A 25,145-nucleotide genomic window follows, 5' to 3' on the forward strand; every position below is an offset into this window, starting at 1 on the left:
TGCAAAATTTCGCGCATTATAAGGCGCACTTTTGCTGTTCGGACCCCAGTTCTCGTGAGTGCAAGTGCAACATTTGCATCTTCGCACGTTCGCCCGTTTGCCGCCCGCACTTCCGGGACACGATCACTTCCCGTCGGAGGGAAAACCAGAAAATGGCCCCCATTGCGGCGGCTCGATTCGTGTTCCATTGGAGGCCTCGGTTGCTCATAACGAGGAAGGTGGATTTTGACCAGGCCCACGCTTAATGATCAAAACCCCGTTAACAATGCGCCACTGTGCGCGCCTGCGAAGGTCCTAAACGCGATCACCACCTGAAACAAGCGCCATTTTGCATCCGTGACTACTGGTGGCGGAACTACGGCCAGTTTAATCAAATCGAGATCAACAAAACCCGTAAATTGTCATTAAACGCCGTGCTCGTGTGGTGGTGGTCCAGAGGTCCGTACCGTTCGATGATTTTCCGCTGCCAAGCCATACCCCAATCGAGCCCAATTTACCGTCCCACCTAGCAGATAGCCATCGAGACAGCGGCAGTGGCAGTGGCAGTGGCAGTTGTTCGTACGGTAGAAAGTTTCCCTCGTAATATGCGCGCGGATCGGCGTTTCCTCAGCCGCTGGGTGGGTGGGGGATTTTCCAGTGCACGTCGAACCCGGACACCACAACCACACCACCGGAGGTTCAATTATTCGCCTCCGGCTCAATCCCGCGACGGCTCGATCCGGTCCAAATTACGACGATCTGGACCGTGGCCATCAAGAACCCGTGGGCCCGTACTCCGATGGAACGGAAGTACACCACTCGGCCACCCTCTGGCATGGCAACTTTTCACGCACCTCCCCACCCTCCGCTCGGTGTTATGGGTAGGGTGAAATTTCACGTGAAATTTATCCGGACACCCAAACACACCTGAACGGCGAAGTGATGCTGCTGCTGCTGCTGCCGTCTCGGATCGCACTAGATCACTTCATTACTGGTTGTGTCCGGCATCAGGGAGGGCGGCAGTGGCAGTGAGGGCACGGAAATGTGTGGCAAATGGATTGGATCTTTATCGAAAAATTAAAAGGTGTGAGAAAGTAATTTCCTGATCGCCAATCGCCTACCAAAAGCGAGCCTACAGCGCCGAGTTGCAGCTTTGGAGCCAAACCCATTGAAGATGAAGAAGAAAGAAAGAAAGAAAAAAGAAAACAACCGTAAATCACAATTTTTCGCTACCTCCTTCACGCCCTCTCGGACACCGAACCCCTCCCCACCCCCTTGGCCACATCGGAAGCATAGCTCAATTTCATTTGATAATCATAAGCATAATGGTGCTCCGTTTCAGGTGTGCTCCTTCGTTCGCAGCTGCGAGACCCTTCGAACCGATCACCACACACCAAATGGGGGAGCCCTCAAACAGGCACCTTCCTTCTCTGAGGTTCCGGATGAAGCTTAGGAGGTGCTACATTGTTTACCCTACACGTTCGTTCCGGAGATCTGCGGTTCAACAGCGCTGTTCAACCGCGGACAATCGGCCACAGCCCTGCAGGGTACGCCGAGTTGCAAGTCATGCCCAGTCAGGCCCAGTGCGCGAACCATCCACCGGTTATTACCCGTGGTACCCGTCATTGTGATCACTCCATAAAGTGGCTTTTTTTTTTCTTTCCTTGCGCAGGGAGCCCAAATATTTTCCTCCATTTTAAAGCGCGTGAAATTTGAAGGCACGATTGCACCCGCACCGGCCGGCTGAATGGTGCTTCTGGTTCTGGTTTGGGGGCAAATATGCCCGGAATGTGGGGAGATATGTTCGACGCCACCACTCGAGTAATTGAAAAGTAATCGAATCCCACTTTTCCGAACCTGCCGGTGGGTGCCGTTTTTCGAAAACACACACAAACACACACACATTTCGAGAGCAGTTTACTTGATAGCCTATCGATTGCATCTAATCGATTACAACAACAGCTAGCATTCCAGGCATTTTTCTTCGTCCCGTTTCTATTTTTTTGTTGTTGTTGTCGGTGGAGCCATTTTGCGTGAGAAATGATACCCGTCGAATTGAAACGCGCTAAACTAACGCCCGTGAGGTGTTTCAGCGGCTGCATCTTACCGGAATTATATGTCAATTGATATTCGTCTCGAAATAGCACACTCCTAGCGGGTGCTGCAAGCTAAAGCAGGCAACCACCCCACGTTTGCTGATTTGCATGCACGATGACCTTTTCGGGTTGCCTTTTCGAAGACGTGCTTCCGTTGTTAAAAAGCGCAAAAATTCCACCCACCACCAGATGTCGCTAGGTAGGTAACTAAACGCGACTGACGACAAACTCGACGAAAAATCCACACCAAGGATGGCCTCATGCAGACATTGGGAACTTTGATAAATCATGCACCATAAAGCTCGCGATTGCGTTTGATTCGAGGGACGTTCGGAGACAAATCGCATTTCATGAAAGCATGAAATTAACCTTCTCGACTTCGCGTAGCAAACCCGCGCCAAAGTGGCCCAGGCTAGTGGCCGGACACACGACCCTAGCCTCATCCCAGAAGCGATTGGAAAGCTCGAGACCCAAACAGAACAAAGAGAAGTTTATCATTCCGTTCACGTTGCAGGTCGTCGTTAGCGGGGCTCGAAATCGACACATCGACCGTGGCGTGGTTGGCCGCGTGTGCTTGTGTGAGAGAAAATGTGAGTCATTGGAGCAACAGTGTGTGTGTGTGTGTGTGCGTCTGAGAGAGGGGGGTAAATTTACTTAAAATCATTAAACAAACCCACCGCGGCATGCGACGTGAATCTAGGCTACTTCAACTGACACTTCGACGTGACTTCGATATAGAGTTTTTAATGGAAAATAATGACATGGAAACGGCCTGCTCCTCTGGTTCTAAATGTCGTACCTTCGAACGTCATTCAGCGAATAACCTGTTCCGGTGACCTCTAGCGACTGCTTTATCCCGTGACGGAAACTCCCTGGATTAATGCGTCGTCGTCGTCGTCGTCGTCGTCGTCGTCGTCGAGTGTAGGATTTGCGTGCCGCGACGGGACGGATTCTTTTTCTGTGCGATCTTTTTTTCTTTTGTTTGCCATCGAATCGACCACCGATCGCCAAATTCCAACCACCCCCAAAGTGAAGGTCTTGCTTCTTTATCGCTCACGTCTCACGTATCGCCGACACACAGCCCAGCACACACCCACGTCAGCCCTCGTGCGACCCAACCCAAACGGCATTCAGCAGCCTTTTTACTGCAACACACAGTGCGTTGCGTTTGCGCGTGGTGGTGCGCATCCCTCTTTTGACTTGCGCATAGCGTCACGTACGCGCCTGAATGACCGATCAATTTTGGAATAAATTACCACCGACGGAACGATCGAAAGACAAAACCGACAAACCACCCTGCGTCTGGCAAGGGACGATGCGTCTCGATCCCCCCACGATCGATTGGGTGGTGGGGTTTATCAAAAAACGCGCCTATGGTCCGTGTGTAAGACCTCCGGGAAGACGATGACTTTATAAGCTTGACGGGAGACCACGACTGGTCGAGTCATGCCAGAGCAGGTCGCAGGTGACACCCTCCGGTAAGATCATCCGGCTATGATACGTGCGCACCCCATAACGAACAACACACGGTTGGGGGTGGCGATAAATGGACAAACAAAAAAATGGCGCCCCTACGTGTGGGAGAAGCAACACCTTCGGCAACGGGAGAGAGAGAGAGAGAGAGAGAGAGAGAGAGAGAGAAGATGGTTGATTAATCGGTGATGGCTCGATGGAGGTCAACCGATTCGACCGATTGGTTCTTTTTAGCACACTCGCACGAATCTGGAGAGGTGTTCGGATGTTTGAGAGACCTTTAATTGAGGTTATGGAAGTGGAAGTAGCCGTCGATCGTTGTCCCTACGGATAGCGATAATTGTGTCACAATGAGCAGACATTATGCACGTTTCAAGTTCAACTTCAATCAACAACACACCCAGTTACAGGGTGGTTGGTAAGAGAAGAAAAGCATCAACCCAATAAACAAAAAAGAAATGTGCAACTCTGTGCTAATGCGCTTCAGGCCCTATTGTGGACGTACTCTGTTTTTGTCCCGCAACATTTTTTCCATTATTCCACGGCACAACTGCAAGTACAACCCCGCATGATTGAAACGATCACATGATCAATTTGTCAGATCTCACCACGGGAATAGTGTGCGGCACGAGAGAGCCTTTCCTCGATCGCCGGAGCCGCCAGTAGCGACAATGCGACACCACAAAGGCAATTTTCCCGCGGAACAAACGACCTTCCCCATTTCTCCTTTACCGGAACCAATCAGTGTGTTGGAAGCCCCCGAGGCTCGACTTATCTACCCCCAGAGTGCACGAACAAAAAACGTCGTCCATCGCAGGGGCGCAAGAAAAATGCCACCATGCACTTTTCGCCCTCCCAGCACCACACACCACACGATCGCTCGAAGCCCTTTTGCTCTAACGGTTCCGTAAATACCAATGGATGATGCATCGAATGTCGCCCTCCACCATCAGACCCTTTACACCCCCACGGATCGATCACCACCCTCCTCCATTTTCTATGGCAAGGAAGGTCATGTTTGGATGGATGGTCGAAGCGCATCGGAGCGAACGTGTTGCATATGTTGGTGGTGTCGGTACGAGATCGCTTGCCAACATCTCTCTTAAATTCTCTCTCTCTCTCTCTCTCTCTCTCTCTCTCTCTAAACCTCCCCTGACACAGCCTCACGAGCCAGTCCCCGGTGCTGCCGACGAGAGGCAGCAAAAGGTCAATAATTCCACCTTTCCCTACCGTATTTATCGTTAATTGCATTTCGCTGAATCAGCAATTAATCAAAATTATTTCAATTCAATTCCACCGGCTTACTACTGCCACCGATCGCCGCCAACATTGCGGCACAGTATGGGTACATTCTCTGGCTCCTTTCATCGAGCGCGATCGACCCTCTCGCTTTTCTCCACAAATCCGTTGATCTCCACCAGCCCTCTGGCGGTGTTTGGTTCTTTCCCGTTCACGCCTGCAGAACCCTACGCGAATGACGTTCACTCCACCGACAGGGTGGTTGTTCGGTTGCAAATCTGCAGACCACAGCGGAATCGACCTCGCGAGGACTCGCAAAACCATGGCTCCCTTTTTGCACGATGCGCACCCAAGAGGCTCCACTCTCGACTCCACTCAACCACTCGTTACAACGCTTTGAAGCTTTAGCTTGAGCTGAAACACGATCATCTGGGCTTCACCGGCGTGTGTGTGCGGCACATTAAATAATAAATTACACCTCCCTCCTGGGTTCAGGAATCGCGGCCGCCCGCTTGGTCAATGGCGCCCAACCGAGCCCTTCAGCACGCAACAAAACTCGGTCCGGGAACGCGGAAAAGCCAGGCCGACAACACTCGAGAGACCCAACCTTCGATCGCATGAAAATGATACAGTTCGCCTTCAGCGGGATCTGTGCCAAAACGGTGAGTCGTTGCTTCTGCACCAGCAACAACGACGCGGTTCTTGCGCGCGCCTGCAGCAATAAGACGAGATGTAGGCGGGCTTCCGCGATAGGGACAATGCTGCTGCTGTGGAGGCGATCAATGCTTGCTTCCTTTTTGTGCTCACAATCCTCTCGGGGCTCGTTCCCTGACATGGTGCGGGCCTTGACGGGCTTATCGATCGAGCGTAGCGGCAGCACCGGTTTGACTCTAATCGTTTCTAAACAGTTTACGACCGCTCCAGGGGCATTCAGGGGCTAACCTGACGAAAGGTCCTGCTACAAAAACCATGCAAAGCGCGAATGATTTTATTATCAAACCTTTGCCGAAGCTTTCTTACCATGGTTGATCGTTTGGAATTCTCCCATAAACGCTCACAATGCACCCCAATGCGCCCGATTCGTTTACCGGTTACACATTTCCAAGCGTTGACCGTTTGGAATAGTGCGCATTCTTTTTGTTTTGTTGTTGTTGTTTAACCCCCATTCCAATTTGAAACATCATTATACGGCATCAGATTCACCCACGATCGTGCCACCTGTCAGATGGTAAGCGCTGGAGTAGTAGTGAAACGGAGAACAGAAAAAAAAACGAAACCACAACCACCGGTGGAAAAACGTCCGCCAGATGAACCAAACAGGAAGCGCCTCGTAAAGGTAAAAGCAACCCCGAAGCAACCCCGAAGAAAAAGATGCCAGCGCAATCTCTTCGCGCGGGATAAACGATTGCGTTTGCATCATAAATATGAATCATCGGATTCATGTATCAATAGATCATAAACAGTTACGATCAGCGCAATATTGCGATTCAGCTGACGATGGTCTTCGGGTGTTTGCCTCCCACTGTGCTCCCTCCCATCTCCACTGTACGGGCCTCAATCAATGAAAGTGGGTGGAGGAGGTTTCATCGCCCGAAAGGAAAAACGCACCAACGCTGAAGAGAAACCGAAAGAATCGGAAAAGCACCGCCAATGCATACACTCCTTCTCGAGTTGCGGCAGCCGAGTCGTCGATAAAAGGTAGGCGCGCATAATAACATATTTATCATTATCATGATCATCATGATCATCCGCGTGATGATCCACCTCGGAAGAAGGGCGTTTAACTCGAAGGAACGCCTCACGTTCGTTGGTTGTGCGCCTTTTCCCAATGCTGCGGTTGCAGTCAACACACCAGCGCCTACCGGAACTTGCTTAGCAGTGCTTTGACCGGTCACTTCACGATGACGATGACGATGACTATGACGGTGATGATATTTTGTGACGTAGAACATGAGCCGCCGTGTGTGTGCTCTAAAAATGAATGCCAATAAAGATTAACAGCTGTGGCCCGAAGTTTGGCCCACTGAAGCTTGTCTTGTTATATCGCGGTACTGGCTAAAAAAAAAGCGATTCTATTTCCAACTGGTACGCCCCATTCACACCATTTATGCACTTATTCTTACACATGTTACATCAGTCAAAAAAAAAGGCGTTATGCGTACCTCTGGTAAATGCTTTTCTCCTGCGCAATTATTGAATTTCCCTAAACACCTTGTTTACATGAAAGCAACCTGGAAAGAAAACAATCCTCCCCAGCGCAACCCGCGAATCGAGCCACACCCATGCTTTCAACGCTTTACATTAAATGAGCTTTTTTTTTTGCTTGCTCATTTGCTCATTATCTACCGAAGAGGTCAGAACAGCACGTTTCTCCGGAAGCGCACAACGGTACGGGGTTCGAAAATTTAAGGAGCTAAACACCTGTTAGACTCGATCACCTGTTCTTTCCCATTCAGTTTTTCCCGAAGGTTGCCGTAACACACAATTATCTATAACTGCACACGTGGGAACGTACGTTTTTTGGGCACTATTTATTTACTGTTTCACAGCTCAGTCCCATAAGGTGCCCTTTCGGAAAAATGATACGCTTTTGATGGGTTTACCAAATGTTTCTACAAGACCAACAAAAACAGGAGCCTCGAGTAATCAGCTATTTATTAATTTGACTTTTTTACCCTCCCTACGAAACAAGCATCAAACCGTCGTGATCTTTTTTCTTTAGTATCCGGCTTGGAAAATCACAATCAACTAATTCATTAAGTTACATTGTTGGGCGTGACAACTCGAATGTGTTTTCAGATCTTACGATTTTTATCAATTATCAGCTAATTTTGGAACCTTGCAGACCTATTCACATACAATGTAATTCGAGTAATGTATTGACGTTCAAACGTTAAAAATCAAAGAAAATTGCAATTCAAAAATAAGGAAACTAAAAAACAAACCAAGAAGAACAGGTTTACAAGCATTACGGTTTATGACAGGACAAATTTCATAGCACATTAGGCTTAACTGGAATCCCAACTCGAATATCCTTTACTACAAAACAAAAAGCACCCCATATATACCGCGGTCATGTACCTTCGCGTATGAGCAGCCGTATTCCCTAACAACGAGCCAATTACAACATTCTACATTGTACCGCAAGCAGCATGCGTTACCCGAACGAACTGTTAGACTAATTTCCCTTCCATAGACAACATCCGCGCGGCCCAGTCCAACGGATTTCAGAACAAGAAAAATTAATATTTCGGCACACAATAGCCATTTCCGCGCATTGACCCGCTGGCAGCATGCTCTTACCCCGATCATGGAGCCCCGACCTGTGCGCGATCGCTTCATTTTTTTTTCTTCACACACACACTTCCCTCGAATTTCCCTCGGCGCGATTTACCGAAACGGGCTCGAGCCCTCTCGCGCGGGCAGGGGGAACTTCAATCCCAGCGTGTCCATCAGATGGAAAAATTGCTACAAGGCTGATACAGTTTACATTGAAATCGGAACAACCATCATCGAGCTGCTGCTGCTGCTGCTGCGCTGCTGGCCGGCGCAGATGACGGCAAATGTTTTAATCAATTTTTCAATTAATTTCCTTCCGCGCTCAGCCCACTGGCTCCTTCAACCTGACCGAAGCAATCCCCGGGAATCCAGCGGGAAAACCCTTTCCACGGGTGTGAGCGCACGAACGCCACTCAATATCCGTAATAGCTGCCAATGGAAAATCACCGACCGCTGCTGGTTCCCCCCGGGAACCGATCCGAACACAATTTCGGCCAATTGAAAGCAACCATCCACTGGTTCCAGCGCTCGACGGGTGGAAAACAAATCTCTCGCCCCAAACCGAGCTTTCACGCTGCGTGGTTACATCTCGCGAACCACCGGCGTTGAATCGGGCTTGATCGAAGGCTTGGTCGTTGCGTACAAATGAGCCCAAAAAAAACTTTTGGAAAAAGGGAGGCAACCAGCCGCATTCTTTGTCGACACTCTCCTGTCTCTCTCTTTATTGGGCCGATCGTACGGGAAAAGAATATCATTTTCGCGATCTTTTGGCGCGAGTTCACATCACTCACAGCACCGGTAATGAACCATCGCATTCCCGGTTGCTGCCAATCAACGGTGGAGAGAAGATTGCCGTTGCATAAAACTGTCCTTTGCCGTGTGCTGCTGCCGCATGCTTGTCTCAGCCGTTCATACGTCACCGACAGACGATCGGCGCGATCTTGAAATCGATCGCGCCGGGTGATGTCTGATTGGAGAGCAGACTCACCGGAAACACCGAGCTATAGCGCTCGTAAAATCAACGGGCCACTAACCCATTATGCAGTCAATAAAAATCAGCACCATTTTGTTTCATTATCTCCATTTTCAACTCGATCGGTTGTGGCTAGAGAGCATTTCCACGATTTTCCCACTATAAACCAATCCCCCCACGGTGGAGCTCGGAACGGAACGAAATTTTCACAGCAGTTTTTCAGCGACTTTAGCAGAACCTTCTTTTTTTTTGCTTTCATATGCCGTGTCGGTCCTCAACCCTGTGTGTGTGTGTGTTGGAGGAACTTTCCCAGCGGTTGCATACTTTCGATCAACCCCAGAGGCCAGGCTTGTGCGTTTTGTTTCAGTTTTCGGCAAACAAATCAAACGCGGCAGGAAAAAAAAATGAAAGTAAATCAACCAAACCCAACACCGGCCGCCGGTACAGTTATATCGAACCGCATCGGAATACCTAATTTCCTAATACGAGCGAAACAATTTAATTATAAAATTAAGTTTCATGTTTCCTTTCCATGTCTGTTTGCTTTGGATTTTCATTCAAACCTACTCGTTGTTCTATCTCTCTTTCTGCCAAACACACGCACTCGCTCCGTACGGTCTTTTTTATGTTTTGTCTCGTTCATGCGTACGCTTCGATAATGCCTTGATTCAGGCGGCGGCTTTTTTGGATACGTCTTATGATGCCGACTGCGTAGCTTAGGGGATGCGAACTGTTTCTCACACTAACCCTTGACGAATGGCTTCACACTGATTTTTTGTTTTTATCGATGGCCAGCATTATCGGTCCAATATTTGGCAAATCTTATTAGATTAGTTGTACGTTTTTTATCGGCCGTGCACGGAGACGTAATTAGGCAGGGAAAATTTAGGTTTTTTCGCTACAAGAGCTAAGAAGCATATCTTATTTGTCTCTTGCTTTCATGATGTAAAAAAACTGTTTTAGGTAGAGAAAATAATGTGATTGACTCTCATAACCGAGCCTTGTTACAATAACTCTTGTCATTCCAAACTACTAGAGGCCATATTTTACTCGTACTACTCGTACATTCGTCAAATTTGGTTGATAAAAACATACATGAAACAGCGCGCAATGCTTTCTGTCTTCATTTGCCGCAAATTATTCAATCACAAACCCTCACAGATTGAGCGCTTAATCGATGGCCAGATTGAACGTTTAATTGCGATACCGTCGAGATAAAGGTTGACCGCAATGAGAAAGCGATCCTACGGGCGAGTTATTGCGAAACACCTCGAATGGCCCCCCGACGGATGGATAGATCGATGAATTCGTCGATCACAAGTCACTTTGGAGGCTTACTGGTTGGTTGGCTTGCCGTTTTTACCCCAAAAGTCGTCATCACCGATATCGCGAGTGTGTTCCTTTCTCTTCGAAGTTGCGCAAAACGTGTCATTTCCTTTCCAACACAATGCGCGCCATCAAGCCGGCCACCAAAGGAGGTGGTGTCCTGTGCAACCCTTGCACGAGGTCTCATCATATCTCAGACCCAAAATCCTGTCTCAAAGTTTGCGCACTACATTCGAAGTGCGATCGGGTGCAACCTTCTCCGGTCGAGACCACGGGCAGGACATTCGAAAGGCGCCCGCCGTCGGTGCGAGCAAACTGGATGATTTGGCGTATTTGCCCCAGTGAAAAGTGGTTTTCGGTTCAAGGGAATCGTATCCCGCTCGTCTGCGATCTTCTCTCCTCCACCAACAAGCTGGCTGGCTTCTGGTCCTTTCTCCCGCCCTTCGCTTGCTTACGACGTTCTATATTCGCGCCCTACCCAACTGCCCAAGTGCCTTTCTCTTCGAGGCTTTTTTTTAGCCACAATAACACGCGCTCCTGATCCACCTGCCACCTGAAAGGCTATCCCCCATCCCCGGGCCTGATGCACCATATATCCAAGGATTCAACCACCGATCTCTGACCGATCTCGCTACCGTGCTCTGGCTGTGTGCCCTTCCTTGTCCCTTACGAATCCCACCCACGATCTGACGAAGAAGGTGCTCCCTCGCCGAATGAAGCAATAAAATGGACACCTTTCCTTGCGGTCGAGTCCGTTTTGTTACGCTTTGTCACAAAACTAGCATCGACCCGGTCCGGCACTTTGAAGATTCCGTCGCCATCGTACGGTTTGGTTTTCCACGCCACTGGATGATCAGGCATGCGCAACGATCCTTTCTTCTTTCGCTCAAACCCACCGTGTGTGTGTGTGTGTGTGTGTTTATTGCGGCTTTCATGCGATTTGGCGTGCCTTTTACCAAAGTGATCCCCGGGGCCTGTTCACTCGGCGGGCGCCCGATTCCGATTACTTTCGTGGAATCCGCCGGTTTCGTGGTGTGTTGTTTACAGTTGCAGTTGCACTTTTCAACCGCATCTTCAGGGCGACTCCTTCGGGCGGGGATGCACCTTTCACCGTCTGGCATCGAATGATGCTTTTGGTGGGGTGTTTTTTTTTTCTTCACACAACAACCGATTCCACCGATTCGCGCGACGGCGAAAGGTCTCTCCAATGCCCGTTCTCGGATTGTGCCGCACGTTTTCTCACATTATTATTGATGGAACTATAACAGACCAGCATGCCCCAGCGCGATCGGCAGCCCAAGCAAGCGGCACAAGCGAGTGTAATGAGAGAGAACCGTACGGCGCAGTGCATGGTCACACTCCAGTTTTAATGCAATGTCATTAATTTAAGGATAGCTGGGGCGCTGCCCCAGACTGCGAAAGGCCGGCAAAACCGGCGATAACGAGGAAGAGAGAACTTTTACAACAATTTATGATGAGACCCCTTCGCGGTTCATTCGCCGGGCATTTTGGTAGCATTCCGGACACATGCGCCAGCGCGCATCATCATCATTCTTGGCTGCAATCTCGTGGCCCTTTAATTGAGATGTATGAGGAACACACACATACACTGTCATTGTTATCTGACAGTTGGACATTGCGAGCCGTAATACGATTTAATCACCCTTTTGCGCAGCCATTTCACAAATTATGAAGCAATCATGAATTAGCTCCACCCAGAGTGCGTTCTCATTTACCTTGCGTATTAGCTCAGCAAACATTTCGGGCGGACAGCCGCCGGCGTTTAAGCAGGACTCTAATTTAAACCTTTCACGGATGCTTCCATCCATCGCAGAGCGTATGATTTTATCGTAATTGTATCGCAAAAAAGGAATGTCCCCACCACAGATGCAGTTGGTTTTGGGGTGGAATTTAATTTCTTTATCGCGACTCCAAGCTCGGGTATTTAGTTGTAAAATTTATCACCATCGATCGCCCTCCCCCACACAGAAAAGAATCCCGTCTCGGTGTAGTATCGTATAGCACAACGAGCGATTAATCAGCCAATTTGCAAAACCATATCCAAATTATAATTTAATATCCTCCGCGTATAAGGGTATATCCCTCTGTCCAGCATGGTTCGATCCCTGGCTGAACCCTACCCGGCCGATGGGACCATCATGAAGCCCGCCCGCCGGTCGAACAACATTCACTTTTGCCCTTCGTCCGATTGACGTAACCCTCTCGGTGGTGCTTTCGGGAGAAGAAAAGTAAAAGGAATCCCACGATTCCCGCTGGATGACAACAACGGCCGCAAAAAAGGACCAAAAGGACCAACGGCTCTTATGGCTCCGAAATGTGTGAATGTGTGGTTCCATTTTTAGTCTCTTTCCTCCTTTTTTTTCGCCGTCGATTCAACCATTTTCCTTAATCGATTGCTCGCTTCTGCGCGAGAGAGAACGACGAAACACAGCGTTACCGATCCTTCTCTCGACCTGGTTTGCTTAATGGTTCATTCTTATTGCCTCCTTTCGTTCAGTTTTAATTTTATCCAGATCACATTCCACCGAAAGTAGAGGGAATCGACATATCTCGGCCCAAGTGCGACACATACGATCACCGCCTCCTCCTGGGGCAGTTCTCCGTTTGCCGAGCCGATTGATCCACGCTAACATCATAAAAACTGTTTCATATTCATACCGCCGAGCCCCGGTGATCCTTGGGCCCGCGGGGCCAGTGTCATAAAACAGTTTCCCTCGCTCTTCCTGGACTCCGAGACACGGACCAGGCGCGATCGCTGTTTGTCCCGAAATTAAATGGAACCGGTCCGGGAACACCGTTGGGATTAACAACCGAATTTCGCCTATGGGCGTTATTAAGGTGACCTTTCAGGTGTCTTTTTTTTGTCTTTTCCCCTCATCGAGCCCCCTGGGTCTGAAGCGGACAATCAAGCCGTTCTAAATATTGGCTATTCTGATTCTAATTTTTAATAGATGCGTCAGCCAGCATCCCTTCGTCGGCATAATTGGACGAGATTCCCCGAGGGATGGGTTTTACAATCAACCCGTTCGTTCTCTTGACGACCTTTTGTGTGGATGGATCGTGAGAGAGATAAAAGCGACTCCCAAAAACTCGTCAAACACCTCGCCGTTGCATCCCATCCCGCATGAGGAAGTTATTTTACATGAGCAGCTTCTCGCACCCCGAAAAACCGTCGGGTCTGATGAAAACATTAAAATCGTCACAAAGAAAAAAAAATCGATTCCAAATTAAGCTGCGAGACCCACGAGGGGGGCTCCGTCACCTGACCAAATACCGATGTTCTGTGCACGCGGACCTGCGCTGGCGATCGATCGAACTGTGATTTTATTACCACACTTTACGTTCGAACTTGTTTGTCGCCCTCGTTGGAACCGTCGATTTGTCGAACGGAGCCGTCCAATCACCCAAAAACCTGTGTCAAGTTTGTTTCATTTCAATTTTCCCGACTTCCCGCTCGTGGCTCATCCTCGTACCCCCACACACACACACACACGATGGGGGGGGGAGGGGTTTTAAAACCGTTCCCCCACCTCTAGTGAGAAGCATCGCGGACGATCATCAGGCCAAGCGATTCAGATAAAGGCGATTCCTTTTTTTTACGACCGCTTATTATTTCTGACGAGCTCAGGTGATCTCGTTTCGATCGACTGGATCTCCGATAAAATAAAAAAAAAACGGTTGTTCGCGCCATTTTTCCATCCGCATCGGGCACGAAACACACGCGCTCGCGCGATCCCATTCTGCCGCGGCTTGCGTGCGTATTTTAGGAAGAAAGTTCGATTGTGGCGCTGTTTTATGGCATGTATGAAAATGCTTAGCAACGAACCGGAATGCCACCACGCGGGCTAATCACGCACGGTGCGACCCAAACAGGTGGAACACACCGTTCGATCTTGTCTGATACTGATGCCACACGATCGGGGACAGATTTTTCACCAACGAACGGGATTTCGGTCGGACTGCGCCACGAAACCGACGCCACCCCAATCAATGACTGTGTGTGAGGAGATATTTTTTATTACGTGCCACCGCGAGAAGCCAACGATATGATGCAGAGGACGACCGATGAAACGCGTTTAACCGACACCTGATGTTAACATGCAACGACATCACACCGTTCACCGATCGGGAAGATACAGTTATTCAGGAGCTGCTTAGTGACATTACCACAATGGGGCTTGTGATTGCATGCATTTTGGATCATTTCCAACCCCAAAAGGTGGCTATTACATCCAATCAATGCTGGTGCGATCGCAGCCGCCTAGCTTCTGTGGGGGATTTCTATTTTTCCGACATGAATGTTGGGGGAAAATGGGGCGAAAAACGCCAATAAACGAGAACAGTGGTTCAGTAAAATACTTCGCACCTCTTTTAGTGAGGCTCTTCCCATTGTTTGATTGCTTTACCGTGCACGATCGTGTGATCGTGAACCCTCAATCTAACGCATACAGCAACGATTCTCATGAGCATCACACGCACAGCAGGACCTTTTCGCGACCTGGGACTGTTGCAACGCCAACCAACCCACCAACAAGCATCCGAATTAGCGAACATTCAGCAAACGGGCAAAGTTCAACCCCCTGACGATCTCGCCAAACCCCTCTCAGTAGCTCGGTTTGGACGAAAAATTTTAGGACCTTTCCAACGCCATGGCCCCACTAGGGGCACGGGCGGCTGTGAGTAATTGTAATTGCTTTTGCAAATCGTGACCCATGCCCGACCCAAGCCATTCACAAGCCTAAGGAGCTCGATGTGCGCGGCAAAACCACTCATGGACACACCATCGTGAGGTTAACTCGCGGGAGCATCGTTGTTAAACGCCGATGGTACCTTCCTTCAAAACCAAACCGCCGCCGCCACCGCTCCAAATGTCAATAAATGTGACCTGACCGCGAGTTGCGCACCCTGTGGGGCGAAATAAAGGCGCCATGACTGATGGCTGCTTGTAGTGCAGAAGAAAAAGCAAAATTAAAGGGAAAAAGGTGCATGAGATGAGATGTACGCAAACCGTTATACTCAGCTCACTGCTTTTTGTGTGCTTAACCTCTCTTATCTGAACTCCACCGCGTTCGAGCGCGTAAAAGCAAGCATAAAAGGGGGGAGGGCATGACCTTATCGGAAAATTTCACACCATGTTGAACCGACGTCCCTTCCAGGCTGCTGCTTGCTTATCGATTTTGGAACGTTTCAACAACTTTGCTGCTTCCAGCCGTTCCAGCTCGCCTATGAATTCCAGGGGCGTATTGCTTTCCGCGAAACCAAACGCGGGCGTTTCTGGGAACTTTGCTTCCTCACAATGTGCCAAACAGGCCACACACACACACACACACACACACACACACACACACACACACGCATGAACGCGATGGATAACGCAGCACACCCACGCGAGACGGCACCCATATTTCGGGTGATCTCTGACCCGTCCTAATCGGTGTGGGGAGGGCTTATGTCACGCTAGCTTCCTGGAAGTCGTTCCAAAATTGAATTTCCAAGACCAACCGCCTGTCGTGAGGAGGCCACGCGGCATCCCAGCGATTGAAATCGAACGGACGGCGGCGTTTTCCTTTTGAATTTTCCTCGCGCGTTTTTTTTTTTCTCCGTCTGGGGTGGGAACAAAGCAAAACCCCACAAAAGCTTCCCGCGTGGGTTGCCGACGGCAGGACTTCAGTGCACCGTGAAATCCTGCCACGCTTCGCTGGAGTAGTCGGAAAATTCGGGTACATCGAAACCCGAAACAGGTGCGATAATTAAATTGTGCCTCGTGCATCGACGCAACATGGCGCCCTTTGGCTCAGCGCATTCAGCGAGGTGTACGCAAATTTTTCACTCCCATTCGAATTTCCGGTGAACTTCACCGCCGTCAGGAAGTGGGCTTTAATTTTTGTTTGTTTGTTTGTTTGTTTGTCCATCGCCACAAATGGAATCCCCACAAATGTATGTGAGGTCGGTCGATTGTTACGTGTGTGTAAAATGCCATCAAATGACGGGTCTTAATAAAAGCCCCGTTTGACTTTTGGTTGGGGTGGCGCGGAGGCCAATTGTAAGAGGATCGAATTACTTTAAACGCTGGAAATAGCCCCAATCTGGGATTAGCGCGTCAAGCCGCGTGCCACGAATCAACCCACCAAGCGCCGCATGCTCTTATCACACTCACCTGAGTAACACCATGCAGGCCATACGACGGATGTTTCCGAAGTCTCCACTTCCCTCATGATCTCACTCACGACGACAACCGCGATCGCATCATTACTGCCTCTGGTTGCCGATAGCCGGGATAGGTCTCCGTTCGAGAGCGGACCACGTTCTTCTTCCCTTTAGCCCCTTAACAACAGCGCACGGGTGGGAAAGGTGAGGTCAGGTGCCAAAAGGGGGAGGAAAAGGGTTAAGGGACGCTGGTTCAATGGCAAAAAAAACCAACGCGCGCGGTAGATAACAACACAACACACGACTCGCCGTCAAGCTCCGAACACCACACACTCACTCACAATCACGCACGCACGCACACACAGGCACACTCCGCGCGTTCTATGTGCACGATTTCACAATCGGTCACTACGGTTAGATATTGTCGCGCGCAGGGCACCACAAGCGCGACACACACCCACACACACACACACACGTGGCACAATCACACGTCACGGTCTCGTCAGCGCGGTGAAGCGCTAAAAACTACACACACCCGGTGTTGTGCGCGCGATTAGAGCTCGCTCCTATTCTCTCGTGGTTCTGGAGCTGGACAAGCGCCACGAACACACGCGGTCGGTAAGTGTCCGCCAGCCGACCAGGGACGTGACACTTTTGACAAACTTCAACGTGCGCTGATGACAATTAGTACCGCGCCGCTGCTACTTCGATCGATGTTGTTGTTGTTTAGTACACCGCGGGTTTTTTGATGATCTTTACGAGACAGATGTCTTCCGTGCGTCCTTTTTGTTAAAGACCAATTCTGGAGGTGGTTCTTGCCAGGTGTAGAGGACGCGCATAAGTACTTCACCGGGTCCTCGCTCTGAGCCGCTAGTGTCTTTTAAAACACAATTGATCGTCAGATGTGATGCGATATCTACGTGGTTTGCTCTTCTGATCTACCTCTCTCACTCGTTCTCTCTCGTTCTCGCTGTTTCACAGACACTTTGTTGCTCTCACTCTCTCTCTCTCTCTCTCTTTACTGGCTGACAGGGAGGTGATGGTGTTGTGTGCACCACCCTCAACGACTCTTTGTGTGTTTGTTCTCTCTCTCTCTCTCCTCGACGGTTTAACCCGCGAATTGCCGTGACTTATCGCCGCCTACCAAAGAGAAGACGAAGTGTTTTCCCCCAGTCAATGGCGGTGTTGGTGATTCACCGATCCGTGGGTACGCTGCTGAAACGATAAGAACGGTGCAAACATTGAATGGTTATTAGTTTGGCTAGTACGTGATGGCGTAAAAAGCACTCAAACTTCTTGTTGTACCACACGCGATGGATTAAAAGATGAAACACGAACTGCACCCTTCAAGCCAGCGAAATGATTCGCGGTATTCTCATCGTCCAAAAACCCTTTTAGTTCCAGTTAGCCACAGCTGCAACCCCAACCGGACACCACCCTCGAGGGTTGATAAGAGCGAGCGGAATATGACACCCATCTCACGCTATCTTCTCCGAGGGTTGAATCGTTCAGCGTGGCCCTGAAAACACCTACCGGACGGAACAGCCCTCGGGTGAGGTCACACACAATACGTGCGCATCGTGCACCTGCGTTTGGGCGTGATATGGATCCTCACCTTTTTTTCCAACCCCTTTCTTTTATCTCGATCTCGAACCCCATCAACAATAGACCAACCAGCGTTATCGGATTCCGGTTGTCACAGGCAGTACATATATACATTCTTTTTTTTTTATTATCGATGACCCAGTTTCCTTCCCAGTTACTCTACGAACAAGCGTCACCACACTTGAAGCTGGCTGACTTTTGGGCAAAACGGATTTGATTACAACTCGGAGCCTCTCTTCCCGGGAGTTATGCAAGAAGGACCCTTTCGACCAAACATAAGACCATGGGAATGTGGCCGTATAATTAAAAAAAGGGCTTCCGATGTTCCGGTCAAATGCGAACAAACAAACCTCACGCCAATTGGTTCCAGAGAGCTGCACTGAATTGAAGCCATTTAGCAAAATTGAGCTTCCTCGCGGGATCAAAGGTTGGGCGCGATCAAAGGTTGGGCGCGATACTGCCCCCGAGAGAGGGGGGGGGGGATCCTGAGGCCATGACCCTTACGCTAAAACAACAGGAGCGAATACGAAAGGCGATAGAGCCTGCGCCTGCAGCCGATCAACGGAATGTCTTGTCTGTGTGCCACCATGGCGTGTGTATGTGCCACACAGTCCGGGACTCTGGCAGAGATCTTGACACCACCGATGGCCCTTAGTAGCGTTGCCTCGTTGAACGATGCGCACAAACAGGCAACCCAAAGGGCACGCCGTGGCAAAGTGCATCAAATGGCAGGAGATAATGCAAAAATGCGCTTCTCGCTGCACGTTCGCGAAATAGTTATTAGCGTATAGTGAGTGAAGCTGCCGTTTGGTGTCGGGGAATAGCGATCGTGGGCTTTTGGAATGGGGTGTGTGTGTGTGTGTGTGTGTGTGTGTGTGTGTACACGATCGCCGAAGTGTTGTGTATTAATAATATCACAAAACCCCCTGCGAGTCACCAGAATAATATCGGTTGGTTTTCCGTTCTGCCGGTTCTTTTGAATGGCCACACCGAATTCAGCGATCTGTTGAAAATCGCGCGGAACAAACCAAACGGACAAATGGCCAACGGTGGTGCCGGTGGAGAAAGGGCCCAATGAATGGCGGCTGGCGACGGCTGTGTCCACACACTTTGACCGCGTAGGTCGTGAGAGTCATCTTCGCGGTTAGGTGGTAGTTGTCCTCCTCGTCGTCGTCGTCGTCGTCGTCGTCGTCGTCGTCGTCGCTGTCCACCTCATCGTCACCTTAAAATCGTCATCGGCCACGGCGGCACCCCAGATACATACACTTAAAGCCAAAACCAAATACTAACCCATGCGCAATCGTCCGCCCCATCGCGTTTGACCACCACGGCGCGGCACAGGCACACACCAACACCGGTCGATGGCAACGACGACGACTACCATCGCGTATGCGCGCGAGCCCAAGCAGAAGCAAAAGCGAAAGAAGATGAAGAAGCAACCAAACGCGCTTGATTCGCCCTCGTTCTGCGCAGTTCTGACCGAAGACGGGGCACACTCACCCGGGACGCGGTCACCAAAGTCACCTGGGTTCACTTGTCTGTTGACTCATGAACTTTTCCCTCGCGCGCCTTCAACACCCACCCCTCGCTTATGACACCTTTCTGTCCGTGCCTCCTCACTCTCAGAACGCTGGCGTTTTTGGGAAGCAACAGGACAACGGTGTCGTTGCGGTGTTTGAAGCGTCGTTTGTTCGTCTGTGCTTGCGAGAATGCGTACCACAATCAAGCAACACTGTCCACACTCTGTGGGGTGTATTGTGTCTCGTCATCTTTATCGTTCCGGAGACGTTTCTTTTTTTTTTTTACGGTTAATCGCGCCGGTTTGGTGGACATCCGGTCGTGGCCGGTATCTCTTCAGCGGCTTTTAGTTTTTGCTTCACAAAAGCCATGTCGTCGTTCGGAGGGCCACCAGAGTGGGTGGTGCACTTTCCCTGGGACCCTCGCAAATGACCTTGGCAAATTGGCCAGGAACACGAACAGGTTGCTGGTGCGTTTGGAAGTCAAAAGCCCACGGCTCGATCAGGACCTGCATTCTAAGTGCATGTGTGTGTGTGTGTGTGTCATTCAAGAACGCCAAGGGGGTTTAGTGATCAATCAAACTCCAATCCTTCCCCCGGGCCGTAGTTGAATAAGGTTCAAAAACCAGGCCACACGGAACAGAAGTTTTGCGCACAGGTTTTGCCAGTCGCCGTCGTCGCCGACCAGCCGCCAGCCTAGCATTTAAGCCTCTCTATTAATGATTTGACATTTGAAGTAGTTCAAGTCAAGAATGTCAAGCTGCCCCACTACTCACCCCTCACCAGCTTCTGACAGGCGACGCCTGACGCGGTGAAACGGTGATCGGTGGGGGATCGGTTTCGCGCGGCAGAACTTTAGAACCCACCTCGAAGGCAGGGGAGGGGGGGTGGCGAGGGAGCAAGGGGACCGGGAGAGGCTCGACACACACACACACACACACATGCATGGAGCAAGTGAGAAGTAAATAAACAACGCACACAGCGCCATCGATCGAGCGATCGCTGGTGATCGTGAATAGCCCTACGGCGAAGGGAAGATCATCCCCGGAACAGGAAACACCCAGGGAGAGGAGGTGCAGCAGCCGCGTGGTTCGGGTGGAATAATAATTGTCATTAGAAGTATTTCAAGCTCATAAATAAAAACCGGAGCGATCCGACCCGGGTGCGGTGGGGTGATCATCAGTGCGGCTAATCGCGAGGGCACGGACACGGGCTAGGCCGGAGGGTGGGCCCAAAAGGTCACGTTACGGTGTGCACCCCCTCCCCCCCCCACACACACTCAAGTGCGAGCGCGCGCATGCAGCGAGACATTTCACAACCCTTTCCGGCGAGGGAGACGAAAAAAAAACTCCCGCGCAAAAGGGCCCAGGGCATGCATGGCAACGCGGAAAGAGGGTTCGGTGGATGTCGCGACTTACGACCACACGATCATGTGGTGCTCGTGGTGGTCGAATTCTCACCTGGTGTTGAGGTGAAGTTCAGTTCAAAATTGCTCCAGCAGGGTGCCGCACAAATGATGTCTTCATAATTCGGCGATAATGGATGCATTCACGCGATCGCGCAAGCCCGCATTTGCACGAGGCACAAATTCACGTCCCACCGTTCACACAGTGAATGCTGCTTGCCTCGAAATGCACCCTCGTTGTGGTCACTTGCAGCTGCTTTTTGGAAGCCACTGAGTCTCGCACCTGATGTACGCGCACTCGTTCACGCAACACACCTTTTATCACCGGCTCACGTCAACTAGAAGGACGACCACCCAGACTTCAGGTGCGCTTCCTCTTTTTTTTTTATTTTGCTGTTCTTCCGGTGATCGCTGCATCCGCTACAGCCGGCTGAGACACTAATTATGCTTCACCGGGGTTCACTTTGGCCACGAGCGCGACATAACGCGCGATTCACACCTTAGTTTTACGCAGCCAACAACACGTGCACCGTGCGCGTGTCACGAATAGTTTTTAAAGCCCAGCCAACAGCCGGGTCCACGTGGTCCACCGAGAAGCAGAAGATATCGCACACGAAATCCGGATGTCTGTCTGTCTGTCTGTCTGCTGGCGGACGCAAACACACGCGCCGAACCGCACAATCGAAACACAAGAACGCGCCCTTCCGCCGTCTTTCGCTAGGCGTACGCAAAAGTTGTCTGATTCACTTGCCGCGATGGGAACGGTTTCAAAGCGCGCGGTTGCTTTGTTTTTCTCGTCCGTGCACACGTTTTTTTTCTGTCTTCTTCCTGCTCGCGGCTCGCGCGTTCTCATCCGCTCGCGACCGCTCTCGTAAGCCACTTTTCTCAGCAACCGGAGTGCGGCTCGCTCTCTCTCTCTCACTCACTCTCTCACACACTCTTTCTCTGGATCTCTTGCGTACGCACACATCCAAGTGGGCGGGTGGTAAGTCAACGGGCCCGAGTTCACAACCTGCTGACAGTGTTGCAGGGTTGTTATGACAGCGTTGGCAGGGTGAACAGTTCGGGGGATTATATTGTCAACAAAGGATAACTTTCGTGGAAGCGATAGGTTCTACGAGATACTGCGAGACAGATGAAAAAAGTAATTGAGCTTGCTTTGGATGTACAGCATTTCATCATTTTCCGCTGAGTTGGCGACGAACCCTGTACCATCTCTTCCGCTTGAATGTGGTCCATCCCCCTTTACTCTCTGCTTTTTCCTGCTGATTGGAGTCGATCATTCTCTCCCTTTTGCTCACTACCGCACATACTAACGATCGCCGTGACTTACTAACGAATGGGAAAAATAACACAAATCCGCTCATAACGATCCACACTGTCACAGTGGCCTGTCTCACGTGGCGCGCCGTACTTAATCCATCTCTCTCTCTCTCTCTCTCTCGATTTGTTTACCAGCGCGCACACCCGCGCTCTCGAAAACAATCAGTCAGCCTTAGAATCGGTCCCCGTCGATCGGGTTCGCGACATATTTCGAAATATTGAATTTTAAATGATTGTTTTTTTTTGCTACCACCTGATTTGACGCTAAAGACAAATGGCTGGCCTCGGGGTTGGCCAACGTTATCGGGCGTTTTCGGTTCATAGAATCGAGGCAAAATCTGCTCAAAAAAAAAACCTTCTCTCGATCTGTTGCTTACAGTTCGATCGGAAGCAGTACATTAATCAAAACATCGATCGACATCGACTCCTTAGTCTCGTCGCTACAAATGTCTCTTCCAAACAGCCCAACGAGGATGGGAATGGTCGAAAAACACGTCCAAAAAAAAGCCCCAAAGCGACTTACGCCACTCCGTAATGCGATAATGCAGCGCTTTGAAAACGCGATCACGTTTCCATTCTTGCGCGCGCCTCCGATCGAAGATTCCGATCAAACTCCAAATTGTCCCCGCACGGCTCAGAAGCCGCGAGGTTCAAACAACGCTGTGTCTCCACATCTCTACCGGGCTACCGGGCCAGCCGAACCCAACCAGCAGCGAGAAAGAGATAGCCATTTCTTTCTAAGCCACCGTCATGCGAGAGCTGATCGTTCTCTCGCGAGCGTGGTGTCGCATTAGCCGACCCAGAGCGGAATCGTTAGCGGGATCGGTACGACATTTAGCACCATGGATAGGGGGTGGAGGAGACAAATCTTGGCGGGAGGTGGAGAACTGGCCGTGATGGTGGTGGCGCTTCGCGATGCCAAATGCCATGTGCAAACATTTACCGGTGGTGAACTTTTCGGGCCAAATGTTACCGACTTTGCGGCCGCTCTACGCCGTCCATGACTGCGCGAATCGTCGTGAAAGCGAGCCGAAGCCAGCAATGGCCAGAACGATGATGATACTACCGCGTGGTGCACCACCAACACACGTCGGGGTTCGGGTGTGTGTCCGCAAGCAAATCACTCTTCGATCGCCAGCCGGCGGTGTTAATTATGTTAATTATTTCTACGTTCTAGTCAGCGCTGGCCCAGCGGTTGCTAGAGCTGGTTGAATTGATTTTGGACCAAATACGATGGGTTTAGGGCTTTGAGACATTTCTGTTCTCGGGTACTTTTCAGGGCAAGTCCTTCATCATTTCTCTAACTGAACACCAAGGTGTTCGATTCCAGCAGATAAATAGTCCAAAGTCTAAAGACACTTAGCGGTCCAAATGTCGGAGCCTCCTGAGCTACAATTCTTCTTTGAGCAGGTTACACTCCATGGTGCAATTCTCCATCACTGAGAATGTTTCAAATTCACTACTCCTGCTAGTAGTTTGGATGTACATTGTGACCTTTAAAACGTGGGGTCTTACTCCCATCTAAGGGTTGTGTTTTTCCCCCAATTTTCGGCGATCAGCATGGTACAAAATCGCACAAATCTGCTGGATCCGCTGTCGTCCCGGTGAGAAGTCGCCATTCCTGAGGCAATCCGACAGGGTCGAGATTATGTCGCACCGTCGGGAGCCAGAGGTGAAGGAGCGCCGGAGTAGCGGAGGGTCACTCGTACAGTTCAAGTCGTACGGTCGTATCAGGTCGGCTGAGTTGGGTTTTTATGAGTAACCTATTTTAAATATAGATTCTATTCGCAGCCGCCGACGGTGATGGTGACGAAAAAGGGAAAGGAAACGCGCGGGTCGTTCTGCGACGCGCACACAACCACACCGTGAACCCGACGGACCGTTTCGCAACCCCCAACCCTTATGCCCCCGAGAGCAAAACCCACCTCAACGCCCACTCCCCGACAGAGCACCCCCTCGAGCAGGTCAGCCGTACTTCCTAGTAGGATGGCAGGAAAGAAAAAAAGTAAAAAGGGAACAGACCGACCCGACGTGGACTGGAGGGGGTGTGGGCCAGGGAGCACAGCATGAGTGGAATGTTGTTGCCCCTGCTACGGAGGTGTTTGTGTAGGTCGAAAGGTTGAAGATCGCCCGGGTCTCCGGCACGGGAGAACGAGCTCAACAAACTCTGTGCGCTCAACGACGGGGACAACGAGGAAGGGGACGACGGGGACGACGGAGACGATGGGGACGACGGGGAAGGGGACGTCGACGACAACACAGCATCAACGGCAACGATGATCAGCGTGCTGCTGATGATGATCGTGATGATCGTGGCGCGAATGAACGAACGCCGATCCCTAAATTTCTTGACTGTTTTTTTTTTACTCTCCTTCACGCTCAAATTAGGGCCCTGCTCGCGAAGTCGACGGAGGATCTCCAATTTCCTCGAAAAACCCCACGGCCATCGAAGGGCTGTTCCATGCGAATCACAACCCTGGAAATGTCTTGGTATCGAGCATTAAAAGTTGCTCCTCCGCTGGAATGGATTTGGGGCTCGATTTTATTAAACAGGTTCAATATTCAGCCAAAGCGATCTCCATAATTAATGCATAAATGGGGCCCAACCCGGTTCGAATCTTTCGGACACGCTAAATTGACGAAATTCTACGCAAATTAGTAAGTCATTAGTGCTTTCGCATACAGGCCATAACCGGGTGCCAACATCAGCAACAGGTTTCCCTATCGCCCCCAAAAGCACTCGGTTGTAGATCACCTCCAAC

At 50.4% G+C, this 25,145-nt stretch overlaps 1 protein-coding gene across 1 annotated transcript in view; it reads right to left on the reverse strand.

The window, feature by feature from the left end:
• The window catches only part of LOC128724153 (uncharacterized transmembrane protein DDB_G0289901), a 40,329-nt gene extending 23,728 nt beyond the window's left edge, over window positions 1-16,601 (reverse strand). Inside the window, exon 1 of the mRNA XM_053817918.1 lies at window positions 16,538-16,601. Coding sequence (XP_053673893.1) covers window positions 16,538-16,601 — 64 coding nt within the window. The remainder of the gene's footprint in view (window positions 1-16,537) is intronic.
• Between the last annotated feature and the right edge of the window lie 8,544 nt (window positions 16,602-25,145).

This window comes from Anopheles nili, chromosome 3 (genome assembly GCF_943737925.1).
Source record: "Anopheles nili chromosome 3, idAnoNiliSN_F5_01, whole genome shotgun sequence".
NCBI classification, from domain to species: Eukaryota; Metazoa; Arthropoda; class Insecta; order Diptera; family Culicidae; genus Anopheles; species Anopheles nili.